This window comes from Mustela erminea, chromosome 9 (assembly GCF_009829155.1).
Source record: "Mustela erminea isolate mMusErm1 chromosome 9, mMusErm1.Pri, whole genome shotgun sequence".
Lineage (NCBI taxonomy): Eukaryota > Metazoa > Chordata > Mammalia > Carnivora > Mustelidae > Mustela > Mustela erminea.
In genome coordinates this window covers 93,747,994-93,772,903 of record NC_045622.1, presented here as the reverse complement: position 1 = coordinate 93,772,903, position 24,910 = coordinate 93,747,994, and the positions used below count along the sequence as shown (strand labels likewise).

The 24,910-nt window shown below is 40.8% G+C and overlaps 1 protein-coding gene across 1 annotated transcript in view; it reads right to left on the bottom strand.

The window, feature by feature from the left end:
* HSD17B12 (hydroxysteroid 17-beta dehydrogenase 12) overlaps nucleotides 1–24,910 on the bottom strand; it is a 160,655-nt gene that overhangs the window by 16,681 nt on the left and 119,064 nt on the right. The window contains exons 7-8 of the mRNA XM_032360519.1: nucleotides 8,628–8,662; nucleotides 1,011–1,092 (exon numbers count right to left, since the gene is read on the bottom strand). Of these exons, the coding sequence (XP_032216410.1) occupies nucleotides 1,011–1,092; nucleotides 8,628–8,662 (117 nt within the window). The remainder of the gene's footprint in view (nucleotides 1–1,010; nucleotides 1,093–8,627; nucleotides 8,663–24,910) is intronic.

Here is a 24,910-nt window from a genome sequence, read left to right as displayed (position 1 = left end):
TGATATTGTATAGAATTATGACATCTTACAGAGAGTTCTAGAAAATCCTGTCTCACTCCAGAAGTGACAATAAATACCTATGAATTCTGAATAATGTAAAATACTCACACTCTGATCCGGGCTGTCTTGTACCTACTATGTATATTTATGTCCTGACTGGTGGCAAATTCTTTCACTTAGCTCTGCAGAGTTCAAACTTTTGCTGGATGAGGAAGCTGACTCATTCATGAGCCAAATCCGCCATCATCAACATGTTCTGATCAACAGAGCTGACTGGCCTAGGCCAGCTCTCCATGGAAAGCACAAAATCAGGCATACCTTGTTTCCTTGTATTTCGCCTTACTGCACATCACACAGACTGTATTCTTTACCAAGTGGAAGGTTTGTGGCAACCCTGCATCAGGCAAGTCTACTGACACCATTTTTCCAACAGCATATGCTCACTTCTTGTCCCTGCATCATATTTTGGCAATTCTCGTAATATTTCAAGTTTTTCGTTATTATTATATTTGTTATGGTGATCTGTGTTCAGTGATTACCACATGTTGAGGACTCAGAGGACAGCAAATTTTAGCAATAAAGTATTTTTTAATTAAAATAGGTACATTGCTTTTCGAAACATAATGCTATTGCACACATAATGCTATTGCACACTTAATAGACTATGGTGTAGTGTAAACATAACTTTTTTTTCCACACAGACCCTAGTGTAAACGTAACTTTCATATACACTGGGAAAACAAACCACTCATTGGCCTTGCTTTACTGTGATATTCGCGCTCTTGTGAGGGTCTGGAACCAAGCCTCTGGTAACTCAGAGGTACGCCTGTATTGGTTTTAAAACCAGCTGACTGCCAGGAGAATAAAGCATCTGTGAATCTGAGCTCTTAGTGCCTCATTCCTTTCCTTCCCAGTCCATTTGAAAACAGCCAAGAAGAGAACTCCAAGAAGCCTCTATAGTTATTTCTCATCATTCTTAGCCTGACATGATTGACTAAAAAATTGTTCACCTTGGTTGCAGAGTAGATGGCCAACAGTGGAACTGGGGCTATGCCACTGGCAGAGGAGATGTTCAGAATTGCCCCTTTAGATCTGAAAAGGAAAATGCACCAAGTAAACAGAATGAAATCACAGACACAATGGCTTGTAAATTACAGTTCGTGACATAGAATTACTTTAAACAGAATATAACTGTTTTTCTAACAGACATCTCTCCTTGCCTTTCATAGCACATGATATCCTTGGTCAGTGAATGAGGCATAACTCAATCAACTAAAAATAGCTCTTGTCTGCGATTAGCTCATTTCTGCTTTAGTAATCCGGGGCATGACCAGATCAGAGCGACAATCTCCTCCGGTTGATCTCTCCTGTCGGAGGTCTTCTCTGGCCACATCACCAAGAATCCTTGCTCTTAGAAACACTCTCATAATCCTGGCCTGGTAGCACAAACTACCTTGCTGTAGTATTTAATCATCGCATATGTATAAATGCTTTTCTCCCTCGACAAAACCCTAAGTTTCTACACATCATAGCCCTTACCTTACACGTTTCCTCCAACACCCCTGCACAGTCCTGAGCATGTAACAGGTGCTTAATAAAATCTCCCAGTGATAAGCGAATGGTTATGTTCTGCCCTGCTTCTTCCTCCAGGCTGTTGCTACTTGGTTACAAAACAAAGAGTTGACTATAAAATTATGCAACTCTATAGGAGATAAAACCATATTCTTTGCCCAAAGGCAAAGCTCAATTTCTACTGTAACTTCTAGAGACTACCGAAAGGTCCAAGTCAGAAAGTTATTAGGAATTACTAATTTTACTAATAAATGAACAATAATTGGAGGAAAGCAATGCTGTAAATACACTAGTGGCCAGCAAGTACATTCAGTTTGGGTAAAGTTTGGAATTAGGGCTTTAGGAATTTTCAACATAATTAAGAGCCACTCTTCCCCCAACAAATCCATTCTTCTCAGGGTAGTGGGTGGGGTGTCAGTCCCCTTCATCTACTTCAAGCAAACCCTACCCACCTCCTGTCCTCCAGGTGAGGCTCCTTTCCTTCCACTCAGCTTCCCCTTGTTCTTCCGAATTTACCTCCCCCAAGACCTATTTTTTCAGCATTTTTTAAAAAAGAACTCTATAGACCCATGCAAAATAATAAAATATGCAAAATAATAAAAGAAACATGATTAAACGGAATCTACGTTATTTTAGACATAAATCTGAAAAGAAATAATCCCCCCAAATCACCGAGTCCATCTGCCAGCCCCTAGGCGAGATGCCACTTCAACCATCAGACGGAAGTCTGGACTCTTAGCTTACTGTGTCCCTGGAAACAAGTTGTCGTCTTGTGTTTTCATTTTTGAACCCAAGTCTTTACTAGTAATACACATGTTCCTAAACAGTGAAATCCACTCATATTTTGGTCACTGAAATCAAATGTCAAATTTAAAAGTATTATATTGAGGTTTTAAAGAAAGTTGGAAATATTTAGTCTATGCACTGATATATGATTCTTGCATGTTTTGTTTGTATCGAAGAGGCCAAAAAAAGTCTTTTTTTTTTTTAAGACTTTATTTATTTATTTGACAGAGAGAGAGATCACAAGTAGGCAGAGAGGCAGGCAGAGAGAAAGGGGGAAGCAGGCTCCCTGCTAAGCAGAGAGCCTGATGCGGGGCTTGATCCCAGGACTCTGAGATCATGACCTGAGCTGAAAGCAGAGGCTTAACCGACTGAGCTACCCAGGTGCCCCAAAAGGCTTTTGTTTTTTAAATACTAGAAGGGAGTAAGAATGCCTATCAAGAGTTAGAACCCAATCACTCTAAGGCAAAAACTAGTAATTAGGAATAAGTATTTAAGATTTTGATTTTATCTATTTGTGAGAAACTCCTCTGATCAAAGTGGACTAAAAGGCAACTTTTGTTACTGGAGACCTTTAAGAGAATAATACTAATTAACGATGTTTAAAATATCCCTATCTTCTTAGGGTGTTGAAAATGTTCTCAAATTAGATTGTGGGGATGGTTGCACAGCTTTGTGAACATGCTAGAAACCACCAAATTGTACATTTTAATGGATGGATTGTATGGTATGTGAAATGTATCTCAACAAACCTATAAAAGACAGAGAGAGAAGCGTATTTATGATCTATTACAAGGTGTCACTTTTAAGCTCAGAGCAGACCTCAATCACAGGAAAGAGGAGAGAGCTATGGTGTCTTCTGCAACACAGAATGCTTTCTGAGAAGTAACCTTAAATCCTGACAAGCTATACCCCTGTCTAAGCCTTAAGCACTCCTGTGACTTTAGGTTAGCATTTTATTTTAACCTCTTCTGGTGTAACCAGGAATTGCCATGGCCTCAATCGTTTGGAGCAAATGAAGAAGAAAAGCTAGTTTAGAGGAGTTCTAGATGATCATGTTCTTCATGGAAGCTGGGGTACAGCGCGGCTGGTTTTGTCAGCTGGATCGTGTGCTCCATTATACTCAGATTGGTGGGCGGTTACATGTGCCCTTGAACAAAAATCTTAATTTTGAAATGAAATGAAATTTTTAATTTCAGTCCTCACACATGAAATGCAATTTACAAGTCTTCCAAAATTAAAGTTTAACGTTATCAAATGCATTTTTTTTAAAGATTTTATTTATTTATTTGAGAGAGAGAAGCAGACTTCCCGTGGAGCTGGGAGCCTGATGCAGGACTCAATTCCTGGTCTCCAGGATCATGACCCGAGCCAAAGGCAGTTGCTTAACCAACTGAGCAACCCAGGTGCCCCTCAAATGCATTTTAAAATTGAAATTCTGATCTTACCAAAACAAAACACACTCTTTAAACTTCACTCACCAAAGCAATGATTTCAATACAGAAAAAATTTATTTAAAGACAATAAAAACTTCTTTCCCATTTTCAAAAATAATAGACCAATAATCAAATACGTCACAATTATGCACGTGTGCTCCTTTAATTGTTTACCCCTTGACGCAACTAAGATCTTCGTTTCTCAAATACTCTACCCCAGTTAAAATGCCTGGGAGCCAAGAGTTGGTTGTTCGTGAAAAGTCAGAATTTGAGAGAACGTTTTCAAACAAAGTATCTGCACTCTAGACTATATTAAACAGACCCAAGACCAACGAAGTCTAAAGCAAGAACGCACTAGGCCTGAGGAAATAAAAGGAGAGCATTTATAATTGTATCATAATGACAGCAGAGAAACACCCCTTCCATGAAAACTCTGTGCCAACAAGCAGCTCACGAATTTGTCTGGCAAAAACCTCCTCCCCCACCCACACACACAACAGCACAGAATGCTCTTTCTCTCCAAGGATAATAATATTCAGCTTAGTTTTGTGTGAATCATAAACAACACACTGGTAGAGCTGTCTTAATCCTTGTACTGTATACAGTATCTGTTCTCCATGCAGGGATGGGGTGAACATTTGGGACTGCGAGGCACAAAGGGCTCGCCTTTAAAATCAACTACTTTGTCTGTCTCTAATCCTCCATCCCTCCATCTAAGCAGAATTAGTGACGTCAAACCAGTTTCCATGGCAGAGCCAGACTCACGACAGCTCTGTTATATCAAGCAGGAGGACAAAATGGGCTGCGCTTAATTGCACACGAAAACAAACAGAAAACCGAACCTTAGTTAATCTCTCATTTTCTGGGGACTTGGGGAACAATTCTAAGATCGGAAGGTACATTAACAATATGTGCCCAAGTTCCATAATGAAGACGCGTGTTGCTCTTACTTCGGCACACTTCCCAGCCTGTTATGACAAATAAACAAGTCAAGTCATATTTTCTGTGATAGAACATTCTTAATTCATCACACTGCTTCCTTGCTAACAGCCACATGATGGTGTCTCAGTGGTACAAATTACCGAGGATCTACCAGAACTAAAATGCTGCAAAAACAAAGCAGAAGACACCACTGCTGATAAGAAAGCGCCTTTTCGTAGAAACATATTCTCTTCAATTACTAGCCCTTTTACAAGCCAAAGGTCAAACTCATCCAACCCTATAAAATTCAGTATCTGGTATTTATAGCTTCTCATAGCTCTGCTCTCTCGTAGCATTCCCACAGACCTGTGGAAAGAAACCCTATCCTAATGCTCTCCTTAACTGTCACCTGGATAAAAAAATTGTCAGGCCTTTATTTTCCCATAAAAGCCCCCACCATGCTATCGGACTGCTGCAGTATCCTTGCCCACAGCTCTGTAAAAATACTACTGTCACAGAGGAAGTGACAGGTCTCCTTTGAATAAGTCGCTGATCTCCGCCTTCCTCGGGAAGGTCGGCACTGCCCTGTGATGCTGGGGAGAGAGATGGGGAGGTATAAGTGCTCCCGTGGAGGACTGGAACACAGGGTCAACTCTGATGCGGGCAGCTAACTGTATACAGAGTTTGATGGCAGGTAAGGGAGATTGTGCAGAAAAGACTCCATGATGATGCTTCCTATTTCCATTTCTTATCAAGGAGCTCATAAGGGAGCTCCTGGAGGGTCCTTACTTTTTTTTTTTTTAAGCTTAAATATAACACTGAAATTGGTCCAGACAATTCTCCAGCAGACTCTCCAGAAGACTGAGAAACGTATCAAAACAGAGTTCTATGTCAGAAAAGAATCCTGGAGCAGAGGGGTCAGACACATAATTAGAACCGGCAATCCAAATACATTATACGAATCGTGCTTTGCTGAAGGAAGTTTGCAAACATTTCCCACATGAAAGAGTACTGCCTGGCCTAAAACACGGTAACATGTCATAATTCCACCTTAAGCAATACAGTATGAAAGGGGCTATTTTTAGCTTTTCCATGGTTGTTATGGCAACCACCTCCTGGCTCCAGCTGTACACAATGTTTATAATTCCAGAGAAGTGGAAAGAGCAAGTTTCCTCTATAATGTAATTATGCACTTTCTACTTCTGTGGTAATAATACCTTAGTTTAATTATAGGTACTTGTTTAGTGAGAGTTGGCTTTAGGCTATCGTTCTAGAGGGTTTGGAAAATCTCATACATCAGAGATAGAATCAGTGAAAGGGGAAAAGCAGCAACGACAACAACAACAAAGGATCTTAGAAAGGACTCTGCTTGCCTCAATGGAAATTCGACTCCTATGGAAACCAACCATAGGAAATATGCCGTTTAAGGACAGGCTATAATAAAATCACTTATATGTACGAGGAAGAAGGCTTCCAGATGATCGGTTACCTTGGAGTTTTTCCTCTCCTCTTGGGCACACAGCTAACAACATTTCTGGCCTCGTGTGCAGTTAGTGGTAGCCTGTGACTGAGTTCTAGACAATGAACTGCTGGCAGAAGTGATGTATACCCCTTCCAGGCCTGGCCTGGCCCAATGAAACCTCCCATAAAGTCATCCTATTTGCTCTTCCCTCACCTGCTAGCTGGATGCAGAAAACGCAGCGGAGAGCTGCTAGATCCAAGGGAAGAACAGCCACTACACAGAAGGAGTCTGAGATCCCTGAATGGCCGGGTAGAGCACAGCCCCAACCACTGATCCACACTGGCCATGTACCCGGAGGAAGAAAATCAGCCTTTAGAGTGGTAAGCCACGGAGATCTTGGGATGGTCTCTTGCGGCAGTTAGCTTACCTTAACTAATAGAACCAGTAACTCTAAATTCGAGCGGACTTCACTGTTCCCTTTTCTGACCAAAAGTACTGATGGATAAAGTCCACTTATATTTCTTACCAGTTCTTAGCAAGAGCCACGATCACCCTCACGGTGTCAGCTTCAGTCCACAGCCTATGACGGCTTTCCACCAGATCATTTCTCAAATTTAGTTTAAAACCAACTTGATTTCCTAAAGGCAAAGATCAGCTTTGTCTTCTGTATACTCCATGATAAACTCTACTCAGTGAATGCCTGCTGAATGAATGGCTCCATGATAAACTCTACTCAGTGAGTGCCTGCTGAATGAATGGCTCCTCTTCTTTGCATGGTTTTTATCTAGGTGCTCTAGCTATAACTGCAGTCAAGGCTGCCAGGTCTCTAAAGATAGGAGTGAAGTTCCTGGCACTCTGTGTCTGTATCATTTACTAACTAATCATGAAGCTTCATAGCGCTCAATCTCTTTGGGACTCACTTTCTATCAAATAAGGGCAGGACTGGTTTCAACTAATTACAGTACTAGAATTCCATGACTATTTAAATCCATTATGATCTGCAAGATTACTTCACAACAATCATCTCTTTTTGATATGGTTTTCACCAACACACTTAAAAATCCCTTTTCCAATGCTTCTGTAGTTTTTAAGTATTTCATTTTTAATGGATGGACTAACTGTCCTGAATTAATACCGAGTCACTGGCAGATAGCGAAAATGGATTAAGATGATGGCCATGACTTACTTCATCCCTCCAGGGTTCTACCCTGTTGGCCCCAATTCTCTGTAATCTAGGGTTCTGTCTGGTTAGACCACTGTCTGTTCACTTCCATATCTGACCATCAGAGGCACACTCTCACTGTCGACCAACACGAAGCAGTCTGAGTGTTTAGAGGGAAATTTTACTATAGGAATTGAAATATACCAAACTTCATATAAAATGGAATCACAAACAAAAACTGCAAAGAAGCAGTTTTTCCACCAATCTCTGTAGATGCCAAACACAATGGATTCCTAACCTCGCTTCCTCCTCTGTACAATGGTGGGAGGCTATCGAAGTTAAATGAGTTAACACACATCAAGTCCTCAGTACAACACTTGGGACGTAACAGGTTCTCAACAAACATTAGCTGTCAACCTTGCCTGTAGCTGGTCACAGAGGTTTCTTCAAAGTAGGGTCTTTGGACTATGCCCTTTCCGAAGCTATGATTCTTTTGGATCTCCTCCAAACTCAAAGCTGTTTTGCAGAGGAAGGATGACTGTGAAGCCCTAAATTTAGCAAACGATCAAGCTAACTCAAGATGCAAGCCCAGATCTTTTCAACAGGTTTCTTTTGAAAGCCAAGGCATCATTCAGGCTTTTCCAAGGGAGAAACAGAGCTTAATTACAATTTTACACTTTGTGCTATTTCAAGAAGAAACTCTACGACACATTTCTCAATGAAAATGAAGACATCTAACATATTCTAGGGGAACCCCTCCCAAGCCAGAACACAAAGGGGGCTCCACGGTGTGGGTTTCTGTTCCAAAGGTAGGTTTGACATCTTATAACCATTTTATAACATACCTAAGTTCCTCATATATCCATTCACCCCTTAAAAACTAAACAACCAGAAGATGGGGTCTTGCTTTGCGAAACTCCACTGATTTTAGTTCTGAGAGCATATAGCTTTAAGAAGGCATTCCCGGGAATACCCCAGGAACTCTGTCCACCCCCTCAGAATAGCAGGCAATTGAGTTGGTGATGGTGACTCAGGCAGACTTTTTAATCCTGATCTAAAGGAACCACCACAACCCTGGAGAGGGAAATAAAAAGGGAATCAAGTGGAAAAGGCCTCCGCCACCAGATGACTCATGCTCTACCGTGTGACTCGCCAGGCACATTACTCTGTTGCTAAGACATGGAGGATAGGTTCATTAGTCACTCTACTGAATTTTGCAAAGAAAGGATTCTCCCTATAAATAATCATGAGCTCTGTCTCTCTAGTGTTTGTGAGTGTGCTCGTGACTCACCTTTCCACCATACCAGGCAGCACCAATCGTGTCATCTGCAAAAGAGAAAACAAAACATTCATGATGGCTGAGGTTGCAGGCATCAGATAAACAGTGGAGAGAAGCCATTCTCAAAACAGAAGAGAATCACGAAACCACTCACCACTCTATAGACAGCAGTTTATTTTATATACTCTATAAAATTTGGCTGTGTCAAGATTGCATAAAAAGGGGGCGCCTGGGTGGCTCAGTGGGTTAAAGCCTCTGCCTTCAGCTCAGGTCATGGTCCCAGGGTCCTGAGATCGAGCCCCACATCGGGCTCTCTGCTCAGCGGGGAGCCTGCTTCCTCCTCTCTCTCTGCCTGCCTCTCTGCCTACTTGTCATCTCTGTCAAATAAATAAATAAAATCTTTAAAAAAAAAAAAGAGTGCATAAAAAGGAATCAGATGAAATCATTGGCGTTAACACTGGGAATACTTTCAGGAAACTTGGCTAAACTTGGCCTTGCCTGAAACCTAATACTGGCACAGAGATCTTCAGATAATTAAGGACTTAACAGTGAGCTCTAGTCTCCCAAAATGTACTCCTGGAAAGGGACATACGTTATCAAAGAGAGTATCTGTGAACCAAGATCCCTTAAGATTCCTAATCTTAAGTGCTCAAATGATCTTTTCCTACCAAAAAGGCCTTTAGAAGAATGCCCCAAAGTGACAGGTTGGCAAATGTTAAGTGTATCCTGACATTTCATTACCCTTGTTGGTCTAGCTAGCTGTGAGTAAAACACATCCTTCAAGAAAGTTAAGGTTATCTGTGATATCTTGAAACCAACAACAAAGAAAAATGACACCTGCATTTTCAAAGGGCCTTGGAATTGTTGATTAAATACATATAATGCAGGGCACTAGGATGGCTCAGTCGGTTAAGCATCTGCCTTCAGCTCAGGTCATGATCCCAGTGTCCTGGGATTAAACCCCACATTGGGCTCCCTACTCAGTGGGGAGTCTGCTTCTCTCTCTCCTTCTGCTCCCCTGTTCCTGCTTTCTCTCACTATCTCAAACAAATAAATAAAATCTTAAAAAAATACATATAATATGATGAGAGGCTACTCCTAAATTCTGTTTTAAGGTATTATTAACTAAGAACAGTTAAGACACCCACTGGCTTAATCAGGGCCATGTCTTAGTTAAGTACTGAGGTTAGAACACGAATTCTTGATTTGCAGGTATCATCAATTTTCTAAGAAGCAAATGCTGCTGCTCTGTCACAGAAAAGTTGGCACGCATGCCAAACACAGGAATTTTAAGTGTTTTTTCTTGAATACTATGTCTTAATGAAAACAGTGCTCTGATGAGAAAATAATTTTTTTTCCTAGAAATATTTTGAAGAAAGAAAATGTATTCAGCTTTACAAGGTAAAATCTGCTATGCAGTGCTCCCAAACCAGATGTCAAGCCGGGAGCTGCTGCATATACTTTTCCAGGAAAAACAAGTTCAAACTGACACTGCCGCATGAAAGACAGACTGACACACTGCCAACTTCGAAACAAAGAAGTGTCTTCAAAGCCTAGGGGAATCATGTTGACAGAAGTTTCTGGATTTGGCCGAATCTTCTGGCCCAGATTAAAAAAAAAAAAAAAGATATCAAGAGAAAGAGTTTGGCCTAAAGCATTCCATATCTCCCTCCTTCTTACATACAGGTCTATGTTTTTCATATTAAAGTCATCTTCACAGAACAAGGGGCACATGCTCTCTGTGTTCTATAGCAGGAGATATGATTGGAAGTTACACATGCAAGTTCTCGGTCAAGGCCTGAAAGGAGAGAAAAACACGTGTCCTCCTCCTGCCACATTCCTCCACCTGACGGCTGGATAGATGTGGTGGAAGGAGCTAAAACAACCCACCTGAACCGCAAGCTGAGAGCTGTGTGATAATAGGGGCAGAGCAATGAGGGAAAGAGGCAGGATCCCTAATGACTGGGGAACTACTATGTCAAACCTTGATTTCCTACCCAGCTTTTTATATGAGAGAAAAATACTATTTTATTTAAGCCACTGCTAGGTCTCTATTACAGCAGCCAAACCACTACTCTAACTAATAAAATTGACCATTTGTGTTGACGAAAACCAAGCGATGGTAACATTTTAAGACTCAAAGATCAAATAACTCCCAAAGCACACTTAATCAGAGATTATGCTGATAACCCAAATGGCCTCAGTATTTTATAATTTTTTACAACATGCCCCTGTTTCTTCTCTTTTCTAGGTCTGCTGACCCAATTCAGGATATGTCCCCAGGGCCTCAAACCCAACTGGATGGAGCCAAGTGAGAGAAAAAGCTGATTTCAGGGCTGATCCTTTCAACACCATAGTTACCTCCTCCCTTTTCAGATGAAGTAACTCTTCAAACTTGCCTACACATTTCCTAAGATGTGCCTTTTTATGGGAACACACTGCAATTGCTCAATATATAGCCACAGTATGTTCAGGTAAATGTGGGACACAGTCAGATCCAAGTTCAAATCCCAGCCGTTCTACTTACTAGCAGTGTGATCTCGAGTTACTTCCTTCTCTGCAACGTACATATGGATTATATAAAGAAGGCATCTACAATACAGATTATTCTTTTTTTTTTTAAAGATTTTATTTATTTATTTGTCAGAGAGAGAGAGCGAGAGCGAGCGAGCACAGGCAGACAGAGAGGCAGGCAGAGTCAGAGGGAGAAGCAGGCTCCCTGCGGAGCAAGGAGCCCGATGTGGGACTCGATCCCAGGACGCTGGGATCATGACATGGCTGAAGGCAGCTGCTTAAGCAACTGAGCCACCCAGGCATCCCCCCCAACTTTTTTTTTTTTTTTTAAAGATTTTCAATACAGATTATTCTATTCTGAATCTCAAACGAGGTAATGTTTGTAACGGACTCAGCACAGAGCTTGTCACACAGCAAGCCTCTGAAGAGGAATTAGTGTCCCTTATTGCCAGGAGGCACTATTGTTTCAGAATGCAGTGCCACTACGTATGTAGGCCTCCTTTAACCATGTCATGTCCGGCAGTATAGAGCCAAAAATAATGACAAAGTTTGAGGTCATCAAGTTCAAGTGACAACAAGTTTCTGGATAGTTCCACCAATACTGAAAAATATCTCAGTTGGGATGTTCTTGGGGTAATGGAATTGTTCTAAAATTGAATTTGGTGACGACTGCACAACTCTGAATTTATTTACCTATTAATTATACACTTAAAGTGGATGAGTTTTATGGTTTATAAATTATCCTTTTTTAAAATTTTATCCTTTTTATTTTTTTATATTTTTTAAAGATTTTACTTGTTTATTGCAGAGAGAAAGAGAAAGAGAGAGCACGGGCAGGGGGAGAGGCAAAGGGAGACTCCCTGCTGAGCAGAGAGCCTGGTGCAGAGCTCAGTCCCAGGATCTCAGGATCATGATCTGAGCCCAAGTCAGATGCTTCACCCACTGAGCCACCCAGGTGCCCCTGAATGAAATTAAAAGAAAATCTTAACCAGGGGCGCCTGAGTGGCTCAGTGGGTTAAAGCGTCTGCCTTCGGCTCAGGTCATGATCCCAGGGTCCTGGTATTGCGCCCCACATTGGGCTCTCTGCTCAGCAGGGAGCCTGCTTCCCTTCCTCTCTCTCTGCCTGCCTCTCTGCCTACTTGTGATCTCTGTCTGTCAAATAAATAAAATAAATAAAATAAATAAAATCTTAAAAAAAAATCTTAATCATATGAATGAGTTGAAGAGCTGGAATCACAAAACACAGAGGATGTTACTTTCTCAAACCTAGGAGAAAAAAGAGCTTTCAAAATGTTCTATGCATATCAACTATGGCCTGAGAAACACAAAACAATAAAAAGAGACATTCTTCAGTTTTGTCGAGGCCACGTTATGTATTCAAACCTGGGCTGGTGGATAGGCGCTCACTACCTAGCCAGAGAATACATGTACATATAAACAAATCATTACAAGACATACCATGAGTGGTACAACAGAGGTAAGAACAGAGGGCCCTAATGCTTTGGAGAAAAACTCGTCATGTCTGGGGAATCAGGTCTAGAGCTTCACAGATTATATTTCATTTAAGTTCTGAAAGAATAAATAGGAATTCATCAGGCGGAAAAAATATTCCAGTAGAAGGAATAGAATACAAAAAGGCAAACAGCTGCAAGAAACTACAATATATGCCATAGAAATGATGCACTGAGAAAACCCTTTGTTGAACGGAGCTTATAAAGAAATTCACGAGCATCCTGTTATCTATATGTCACGCAATTTGCGTATCGTACCACTTCACGGACAGCTTCCCATGCTAGCGCAAACAGACGTACTTCAAGCATATTAACCATCATAGAGTATTTTATTGTAAGAATATATTACATGCATTCCTAGCAAAATCTGAAAACATTTTTTATTCAGCACATTTCCTCAGGGGACCATAATGGTTAGCTAATGTAGGAGGTCCCCAAGCACTCCATGGAGAGAAGTGAGCATTCAGTCCTCCAAGACCTGAGACCACCAGAAACAGGGTAAGCAGATTGATAATAAAGACATTCTCATCCAATGGCAGGGAGGTGTGCCTGCGTGTGCGTAACATGTGCATGCATCTGTGCATGTACGTACACATGTGCATGAAATGAGACTTGTTAACTGAAGAGTAGCTAACTCTTCAGTTCACTGAGGTAGTCGCCAACTGGCCCTCCTACACAAAGAGAGAAAGGATGGGATTTGTAGACAATGATCAACCTGGAAAACAGCCAACAAAGTCTATAGTCTTAGACTTTAAAAGAATATAGCAAAGTCTATATTCTTTTATTCTGACCAGGGATCTCAGAACTATTTGATTATTAACAAGTGGTTGCACAGAGTTGTAAAGTTTAATTCAGATTTTTTTTCCAAGACATAAACTTACTCTCCTAAATATAATCCATTAAGAAATACCACACGAGGGGTGCCTGGGTGGATCAGTGGGTTAAGGCCTCTGCCTTTGGCTCGGGTCATGGTCTCGGGGTCCTGGGATCAAGCCCCGCATCGGGCTCTCTGCTCGGCAGGGAGTCTGCTTCCCCCTCCCCCCCGCCTGCCTCTCTACTTGTGATCTTTCTATCTGTCAAATAAATAAATAAAATCTTAAAAAGAAAAAAAAATCACATTAGCTGTGATATCGAAGAAATAGAAATGCATACATGGGAGCTATTTTTTCCCTTATACTGTGTGCATGTCATACATTAAATGTTTCCTTTCTGAATGGCAAAAAATTATCCACAATCAGAGACAAAATAACATCCCATAAGATAGAATCTTACTTATAAAACTACATCAATACCTAAACATTAAATATTGTCTGGATGGTCTTCGATGTATGGGGACATATTCAAAATATACCTTTCCCCTCTCTGTTTTAGTAAGAAATAACTGACATAAGACATTGTATTAGTTTAAGCTGTAGAGCATAATGATTTCATATTATGTATATACTGCAAAGGATTACCACAGTAAGTTAACATCAAAATTATAGAACGGTGAATGAATTTCTGGTCCTCTTTGCATATGGCCATGCTAATCTCCATATCATTCCAATTTTAGTGTATGTGCTGCTGAAACCAGCACCAAAATGTGTCCTTTATACACGTAAATTAAAACTCAAGAAGTTTAGGGGCGCCTAGGTGGCACAGTCAGTTGAACGTCTAACTCTTGATTTTGGTTCAGGTCATGATCTCAGGCTCGTGGGATCAAGCCCCACACTGGGCTCCACACCCAGCACATCCCTCTCCCTCTGCTCTTCTTCCTTCTTGCGCACATGTGCTTGCTCGCTCTCACTCTCTCAAATAAATAAATAATATTTTTTAAAAACCCAACCCTCAAGAAGTTTAAGTGACTTAACACAAAGAGGAAGGAAGAAGCAGTATTTTTGATTATTGGCTATTAAAGGGCCAGAAATACTTGTTGAATGTCCAATGACCAAATAATCCATCAAGTCCTCTCATGAAAAATTAAATTCTTTTGTATTGTTCACTGGCTTCTCCTTTTAAATTCTGGCTCTAAACCATTTCTCCTTGTCACAGAAGGGAACATCTTTTTTGATCTGCCAAATAATAACACCACCAAAAAGCCTAAGAAAAGTTAACTTGAAATCTGCATGCTTTTATAAACCTGATTAATGCCTTCATCTGTTCTTAAATTCTCTTTTCTCCTAATCAGATCCTAATTCATCATAAATTTGACTTCAAGCCTTTTTCTTATATGTGTATACAAATAATTCTTAAAATTCTATGCATAAGCAAAAGAGAGGCTTCACTATGTTCACATTAAATTAAATTTTTAAAAAATTCTCTTTGACATCAAGTTTTACATAGGATATTTTAACTAAGCTATTAGAAGTCTCATTTTACTTTGTATGCACCGATTGGTATCTTGATATCTGGTTATTTATACCATATACCAAGCTTTTCTGTGAAATCTCACTATCTATCTGAACTCCATTTCACAGCTCACAAGCTGTTTCTGGAGTTAACTCAATATGCTAATTTTAGGCCATCTGCAGGTGATAATTGCTGTACCAGGAAATTTTTTGTTCCTCTTAAGATACTGCTAAAGTAAGGTTACCATAACTTATAAGTTCAGTGGCTAAGAATATTAGAAAAATAGCAGTAAATATGGTTTCTAACTTGTTTTTTCCCGTGTTGAAGTTGTTTTCTTTTCTTTTCTTTTTTAAAGATTTTATTTATTTATTTGACAGACAGAGATCACAAGTAGGCAGAGAGGCAGGCATAGAAAGAGGGGGAGAAGCAGGCTCCCCACTGAGCAGAGAGCCTGATGTGGCGCTCAATCCCAGGATCCTGGGATCATGACCTGAGCTGAAGGCAGAAACTTTAACTCACTGACCCACCCAGGTGCCCGAAGTTGTTTTCAAAAGTGTACAGCAAACACTTTAGTTACTTCCTAAAAAGTGATAAAAGTTGTTGCAGTAGTTCCCCTCCAATGAGAGCTTCAAATCTCTCCAAAAAACCCCAGATATTTCCTAGTTTTATATATATATATATATATATATATTTTTTAGTGACCATTTCATCAATCCTCACCACAAAACATTCCAGAAGTCTAAAATAAAAGGGAGAAAGGTCAATACACATTATATTGCACCACTTTGTGTGCAAGCTGGCTGTACTGTATACAAATACACAAAAATAAATGAAAGTCTTTAGCAAGGACAGCTTAATTTAGAAGTCTTTCTGGGGATACACATAGTCAATTTCAAGAGCAAAATATTTACTAGTATTTATTACCACAGTTGTATATATTTGGGCTGGGAAAATGAGTAAGAGGCTGCTTTAGCTCATAAAAAAATCAGATCAGTATTATCAGATCATTTAGCTGAGATACCTGACTTAATGCATTGGCTGGCCTAAAAAAAAAGATCTCTGAAAATGTTATATTAAAATGTAACCATCTTAGTATTCTTAAATATTTCTCACATTTTTTGAGCAATTATTTGCACTGTTTTCATAATTAGAAAAGCCCCTACAAATAGTGTTATTTCTGAAAGAAATTAACATGAATAATTTTTTTCTTTCACTTCTCTGATATCAGTAATCAAGAGCTCACAGAAGGAATTTTATTTTATTCCTGGAACCCAATTTAGGGTTCTCTGCATTTTAGTTTATTATGAAAACTTGTACAAGCAAATTATACAAATTATGCAAATTGTTTTACATGCAAGTGATTTAATTTTATAAGCAAATTATTTTTGTATCATGCAACCTCTGGTGTTTGGTCAGTTTCTATAAAGACTAGGACATAGAAAATAGTCTGTATTATGCTCAAGAAGACAACCAAAAACCCAAAAGGAAAGATTAAAATTCCAGGTAACTTGGTAAAACAAGGAAGCAAATATTGTCCCCTATATCACCATTGTATATAAATAGAATTTAAAGTGTAACAACTTAACCCTAGAATCTGGGCAAAGCCCCAAGAATCCAGGCTATTTATATAAATAATTAGGTCATCACAAATCACCACTTTGTCCACATCTGCCCTGCCTTCTTGCCCAGAGAAATCTGCTTGGAGCAAACAGGATCTGAATTCAAGCAACTGAAACATGAACTCATACAAATTAGAAGAAAGGAGATATAAATGCCTTAAACAAGTTTTCAATCGGAATCATTAACAATGATTTAAAAAATCATAGTCTGATAGTGAAAAGAATCACATAAATTATGTAACAATGATGTTACACCATGCCTGTTTGGAAGAAATTAGAGGGTGACTCATTGGAAGTCATGCTGGAATGGCACAGCACATATTTCCTTTAGAAACTGTGTAATTTGAGCTCTGTGGTCCCGAGAATACAACTTCATTAGAAATTCTTAGAATGTCACCTGTATGACTAAAGCAATATTTACTGCACAGGGGGTAAAAAGCTTAATCAGGTAAAAACTTTTGAGGGCTTTGAGATCTCCAAGTATTATTTCATTTTCCTCTTTAATAATGTTTTAAGTATAACATAAAAAAAACACAAAGTTTTTCCTTTCATAATAAGTTGTTTTGATGTATGTTAAAATAATTGAACTAAAGAAAAATAAAAGAACTTTCCAGAACAGAGAGGGCTGCATGCCAATGGATAATATTGAATCTAAAGCCATAATCTTTACCTCTAAACAAAAAATTAAAGAACATATATACCACCATTCACCGTCTTTCCAACTTTGGCATATTATGACATGCTAAGAATTTCCATTACTTAAATTTTCCCCCAAATAAGTTGACTTCTCAAAAGAGATTTTAGGAGGAGAAAATAATTTCTGAAGTTCTCAAAGAGATTCTTACATTTTCACCCATATATAAGGGTGGAGATTTTAGGAGGGGAAATAATTTCTAAAGTTTTCAAAGAGATTTTTACATTTTCATCCATATATAAGGCATTATAAATTAGCTTTGCTTTGAGCTGGGAAGAACTTTAGAACCAATCTCCAAGCACTCGTTTTTCACAGATGAAAGCTATGCAAAGAGTGGTTGTCAGGCCGTCTGGCAAACCCATCATTTTGTAGTTATGCCTGAGGAAGCCCTGTTACTATGACACCCTAAGGGCTAAATGTACCCAATTATTTGGAAATTTTTAGGAGCATAATGATAGCGGCTTTCAAAAAGGATTAAAAAAGACTCTAGAGACTAACTTGGAATGTCTTCATCTAAAAAGTCCCAGGTGGGCGTGAGGGCTGACGGTCATACTCTCCTTTCCCACAATTTATTAACTTCCCAGTGTTCTTAACTTAAATTCTTGGGGCAGCGTGGAGGAATACACTCTTAGCATAATCTCTAAATTAAATACGATCAGAGGGATGAACAGAGATTCTTCTCATGGATTTCCAGATTATTGGAGGGCTCCCTCTACTGGTACCGTGTCCCATGCCAAAGGCAAATGCCGGCAAGAAAAAGGCAACCAATGCTTCTCCTGGGCTTTTCATCCATCCAAACCTTTATTACCTACGCCACGGGCCAGGCATAGCATTCACACTTCTGGCTGAGCCACATACGATGAACACACAGCAGTGGGAGTAGGAAAAAAATAGCTTCTCGAAATCACGCAAAGCACTCCAAGTGCTTTGATTTCAGATAATAATAGGGATAGGAGAGACTGATTGGGTTAAAACCATTCTAACCTTTCAACTCATCAAGCAGTTATGCAGTTTGAGTACACGGAAGGGCTGACGTTTAATGCACAGGGGACTGCAAACCCACACGCCTGACAGGCCCGGGCAGGTGACATAAAGGAGCACAGCGTGCCAGACAGCAGGGGTTAGTGGGGACTGTGGTGAGCTGGAAAGGGAGGGCCTCACAACTCCGTGGCCCCACCTGCTTGCTCCTCTGCCTTGCCCCTTCCTGGCATGTAGCAGTTCAGGTCTGCGTTCCCTCATTTTCAGATCTTCCCCAGGAGAAGTTAGACATTGAGTGTGGGACGTCCCACTTCTGGAAACACTGCCTGAACCAACTGAGATATGTTGATAGGGTACACGCAACCCAGACTCTGGGTTTGCAAACTCTGGCCTAGAATCAGAAAGGGAACTCACCTTTGGCCCATCCCATTTCTGGCTGATCCAAAGATTACAAAGTTCTCACAATTTCCTTGAGTGTAAATACCAACAATGGGCCTAAGCTCAGCCTTTTAGGGCCACATACAGTAAGTGGGTTCCTTATTCCCAAAGAAAAGGATTCTCAGGGTTTTTTTTAATCTTTTTTTAAAAAGATTATTTATTTATTTATTTGACAGACAGAGATCACAAGTAGGCAGAGAGGCAGGCACAGAGAGAGAGAGGGAAGCAGGCTCCCTGCTGAGCAAAGAGCCCGATGTGGGGCTCGATCCCAGGACCCTGGGATCATGACCTGAGCCAAAGGCAGAGGCTTAACCCACTAAGCCACCCAGGCGCCCCACAGGTTTTTTTTTTTTTTTAATTCATTCATTTATTTATTCAAAAGCATTTGTTGGGGGTACTTAGGTGGCTCAGTTGGTTAAGCATCTGCCTTCAGCTCAGGTGGTGATCCTGGGGTCCTGGGATACAGCCCCGCATTGGGCTTCCTGCTCTGAGGGGAGCCTGCTCCCCCCCACCCCCCCCCCGTCTCTGTTTCTTGCAAATAAATTTTAAAAATATAAAAACAAAATAAATCAAAAACAAAATCATGTGTCAAATGCCTGCCATAGGTGAGGCCCAGGGCTAGGGAATGGCAGAGAACAAAAAGAACATGGTACCAGCACTCAAGGGGCTTACAGTCTGGAGACAGGCACTAAACCGAACATGAAATGCCGAGTGAAGGAAAGCCGTGCTGTGTGTGATGAAACTCCAGGGCTGAGAGACCTGGGCGACTCTGGAAGGCTCCCCACCGGCCCCCAAGGACAGAAGACTATCAGTTGAGAACAGAAAGAGGAGTGGCATGAGTGAAGTGGGAGACAAGGGAGCTTCCAGAGAGGGCACTGCCCGAGGGGGCACAAGGTTCAATAGAGTGAAGGTGCCGTGACCTGGATACAGAGAAGTAGCGGGGCACAGAGCCAAGGGGAGATCTGGAGGGGTGGGCAGCAGCCCCGTCAGGTAGCTCCTTCCCTAGAGGTCATATGAAGGAGAGAGGACTTGAGGGCAAGAAGTCCTTAAAGGATCTCCCGGGAAAGTGATATGACTTCATGTAAAAGATCACTTTGGTTGGGGGACGGAGACTGCACTGGAGGGAGACAAGTTGGTGTAAAAAGGCTGGTTAGGCTGTTCCAGCAGTTCCCACTGAAAAGTTTAGGTCTTCAAATTTGGAAGGAATCATGGGGGATGAAAAGAAGTGAGCTGACTTCCAAAATACTAAGGAGGTAGAACTAACTGGCCTTGATTAGGGGCGTGTGCGTCTATGTGTCTGGGTGTGATGTCATGCTTCCTCTCTCCATGCTAAATACATCTAGTTTTTTCAGCCACTCCTAACAAGACATGGTTTCAAGCCCCCACTTCGGTTGCACATCTGACGAAGGAAAAACTAAATGCTGATCCCCTGTTTAAGACTCCTCCCCAGTCCCAAATAAAACAAACAAAACTCAGTGTACTTCAGTGTAATTGGAGGTTAATAAATTTTTACCTTGGGTCACAGCCCCACCTGCTTCCTTCCCTACTCTGAGAGACGTACTGAAGAAGGCTGGAAGGCTCTCCCCATTTATCAGAATGGGAGCCTGCAGGTTTCCTGAGGAATTCAGGCACAGGCAGGGCCACTACCAAGCATCCACCTTCTCCCCCTAAGCCAGTAGCAGCTTCAGGATCCAGGACCATCAGAGGGAACAGGTTTCCCAGCCCTAGGTAAGAACTATAGGTGGTTTGGGTGGTATTGCTTGGGTAGTATTTATCTGAAAAGGAATGAAGCGTCTATAGTATCTGGAGGTCCTAAAACGGTCATTAAAGGAATCTAAGAATCATTAGGCCTAGAGAAGGAAGGCAATTCTGAATTTGGCAGATGTTTAAACGAGCAACCTCAAATCCGAAACAAACAATGCAAGCAAGATCAGTTTTAGAACTTGTCTTTGAAGTGGTGTGGAGCTTGGTGTCCTGCCTGTTGGAAACCAGACCTGTATTTAGCTGCCTCTGGTGTTGTGGGACTTCTCCCGTTGCCCACGATTTCTGCCATAGTCATCAACAGTCGTACAACAATCTCCTTTGCCAACTCTCAGTATTCTGAGACAGCAAGCCCTCCAGGCATAAAACCGCAGCTATTTTAGAAGAGTCTGGGTCAATATTTGGAGGCTTAATTATCTCTAAACGCCACCATATCTGGTCTGAAGGTCACTGTTCTTGAGGAGAAAAAGACTTACGTTAGATTTCAGTCATGGAGCATCTGAAATCATAAGGAAATAAAGCCCCGGCTAGTAGGACCTCTCTTCTAGTGGAAGGCTGATTCACCTCCCATATGGGTCAACTACACAGAACTTCTACACCACCCCTCTCTCCAGCTTGGCACTTAACTGCTCAGCAGAGCACAAGAACAAGACGAAATCCACCCCTGAAGGATCTGAGAGCAAAACTGTAAGGCAAGCAACAAGGCTTTTAAATACCCCTGGGGCTACTCTGACCTGCAGCTTTATGTCTGCTAAGGGAAAGTCTCATTAAGCGGGGCTCAGACAATGGCCTGGGAGAGCCGAGCTGCACTCTATGATGACATATCAAGGTTAATTGATATGTCAAAACTATTCAGATTACTATTTCTTCCCCAATATTCTTCTGGAACACTCACCACCACTTCCTCTGGTGATGACTCGTCATTTCTCTGGTCAGGATATTTCACTTTGATGATTCCTCTGGAGGAATGTAGAACTTACATGACTTTTTATAATCCTCTGACCTCCTAACACAGGAGCACATGGACCAAGCCATAATCCTGGATCTGAGGGATCCAGGTCATTCAGTGCTCATCAAGTGGCACAGGACCACCAACAAGATGCTGGGGCCTTCCCCAACAACCATCTCCAGATTGGGGGAAGAAGCCCAAGGTTACAAGGGGGCACTAATCTCTCTGATCTTTCTAGGCATGCTTCTCGGCCAGCCGGCCCTACTGTATGGTTTGGTGAAGAGATAAAACTTGGGCCAGCATTGGTGATGAGAAGAGGCTGTTTTCTTTCTTATCTAAACCCATTTTCAATACTTGCGTTATGACATTAGGCAGCAGACACCCATGCCCTAGCTCTCTTGATGTCCAGTCACCATAAAATCTTCTAAGATTCTAGAGCCAGACCAATTTTCATCTTCTTTTAAGTTACCCCAGGGTTCTCAACAGAAGTTATATCTCTATAGAAAATGGAGCCCTGGCCGCGGCAACATAACACAGTCAACTGAAGCACAATTCATCAAAATACACCAGAGGGGACATCACAGCAGCACCGAAGGACACTAAACCTGGGAGCCTTGCACAGAAAACCTCATCAAGGTGAATGCCCTTTTTTCAGTACAATGAAAATAAACAGAGAGACCATAAAACACAACGCCATGTCCCTCTGCCACTAGGCCCGCCTTTCTAAATGTACATCAGATCACACCTTATCTCTGCTCTAAGGCTTCCTATGGTTCTCTCCATCCTCTCGAGCCCAGTACCCAAGCTCTTACACACTTGTGTCCTCACTCACCTTTCTGACCGCTGGTTGGTCAGCCACTGTACAACCCTCGCCTCCCGCTGCTTGAGTCAAACATTCTCACCCCTGAACACGCCCTAGTCAACTGTGAGGCCAAGATGCCAACCACACAGATCCTGTCTATAGCCCAACAAAGACCATGTGGCTGTCCTGCAGATGGTCTTAGCTCCACAACGAATCAAGCAAGAGTTTTGAACTGTTTTTCCACTAAAAGTACACATCACACAGGTAAAGGAATATTCGTGTTTACACTAAAGATAAAGGATGATTATTCAGCTTGACGTAGAAGTGTTTAAATAATAAACTCCCTTAGTGCTTTGTAAATGGGACTTGACTTGTAAAAATCAGGCTTCCATACAAAAATGTGAAGCCCATATATCAAGCTCCTCTGGTGGTAACACTTGCCACCCATACGGTTCACAGTTGATATGATAGGACATGTTTAATAAGTCAGCGTGCATCCCCCCAACTCATTTCATGGGATCCAATAAATACACCAACATGAAAAGAGAAAGTGGAAGAGGAAGAATGAAGTAGTGGGAGAAGCATTTTGTGATCTGCCGAGATCTTAAGACCGGTGCCTCATTCTTATCTCATTATTGTCAAGAACCTGTTGGATCTGTACTGCTTTATCCACAATGCTCCCCCCCTTACACGAGCAGGGACATGAGGTGATCACCAACAGCACACCCTGCTCTGTGTTCATATGCTTCCTGGAGGATGCTGTGTGCAGCTGTGGAGTACAGCAAGCTGACTGGTTCTCATAGGTCAAGGTCAAGGCCCTGGCCTTTTATCATTAGTATTCTGTAGACTGTCAGCCAAAAACACATGTTCTGGGAGACGGAGGAGGTCAGCATTTTATATTATGAAGGAATACAAACATGTAAGTATTGACAAGCAGGACATTACAGGAGAAAATAAATACTAACATATCGAGAGTAAAACTTTACACAGCTTACCTCACAGAGGAGTTAAATTTATCAGAGGAGATAAATGTATCAGAAGACTAAATCTGTAGCTAATATCAACAGTTCTATAAAATCAAATTTAAACACTTAAACATAGTTTTCATCATTAACTCATTAAAACATATTATGAAATACATGTACATAGTTTTAGCACTCATTATTTTTAGGCACTTGGCCAGATGTACCTAGAAAAGATTATCAAAACAACAGTACACATCAGTCATTTCAAAACCATAAAACATACAAATTATAGACCAGAATGTTCATTTTGATCAAAAAACTTTGCTTGCTAAAAAATAAACTCACACTTTTACTAAAAATCTTCAATAGTAACATTCTTCAGGGCCCTTACTATGATCTGAGTCCTCTTCTAAGTGATTTGCACATACTACCTTGCTCAATTCCCAAAACACCTCTGTGAGGTAAAGAGATTAACACCCTCAATTTACAGATGAAAAACTGAAGCACAGAGGGCAAGTAATTTGTTCAAGGTCATACAACTAGTAAATTGTAGAGTTATTTAATTAACTTAAAACCTCACACAGATTATTGAGGAATGTTAACATTTATACAGGTGTGCCAAGGGAAATACCTTTTAAACTATATGTATATATTCATACAAACCCCATTTTAAAAGCTTCCATTTTGTTCGTGGGTCTTGATCCAAATAATCAAGGATCCGTTTGTTAGCAGTTTATCTCACTTAAACTAAATCTCATGTTAAGTAAAAAAACCCCAGTTAAAAACAACAGTAGTAAAGATACTGTGATTATTTCTTTTAAAAAATTATCGATCATGTTACAAAATAATTCAGATAAGGGGCCTCTCAGTAGCAAGCTATAAAATGCCACATGGTATGCAGACAGTCACAATGAAGCTTTCGTTCCAGTGGCCGGTTTATGTGAAACAACATAGTGCTAAAACTGTACAAAACCTCATAAAAACTGAATGAACTAAGCACAGCCTTACCTGAAAAGTTGGAAAGGCATAAGATTTTTGGGTCCCCACACTTGAAATTAAGCATGTACTAGATATGATTTCTCAGGACATGAAGACACAAGGAGAATTTTTCTTTAGACATTCACAATAGAGGAAAAGATCAAGACCGTGCTATCAAGTGAAAATCAGTTAATTAAGTTCTTATTTCTATTTATCTGATTAATTCTAATAGTTTTGAGGTCAATATTTTTTCATTTCCTTAAATAGAGCATTTAAGAGTTACTGAAAATGGATGTGGCTTTTCTGTCAGTACAAGGGCTTCACTATCTGGGGTTTCACTTCCCAAGGTTTCAAGTGACCCACAGTCAAGAGGATCCTCCTTCAGACCTGTATCATAAGGTCAGCAGCAGCGGCACAGCGCCTGTGTCCCTCTCCTTGTTTCGTCTGGTCACATAGGCATTTTATCATTTCCCATCACCACAAGAACAGTGCACGAACACAAACAAGTACATACAATCAGATGTTTTGAGAAAGAGAGAGCCCACATTCCCATAAACTTTATTACAATATATTGTTGTAATTGTTCTATTTTATTATTGTTAATCTCTTACTGAGCCTAATTTATAAATTAAACTTCATCACGGGTATAGGAAAACACATAGTATGTATAGGGTTTGGTAGTATCTGTGGTTTCAGGCATCTATGGGAAATCTCAGAGCGCATCCCCTGTGGATAAGGGGGGACTCCCGTAGGTTCAA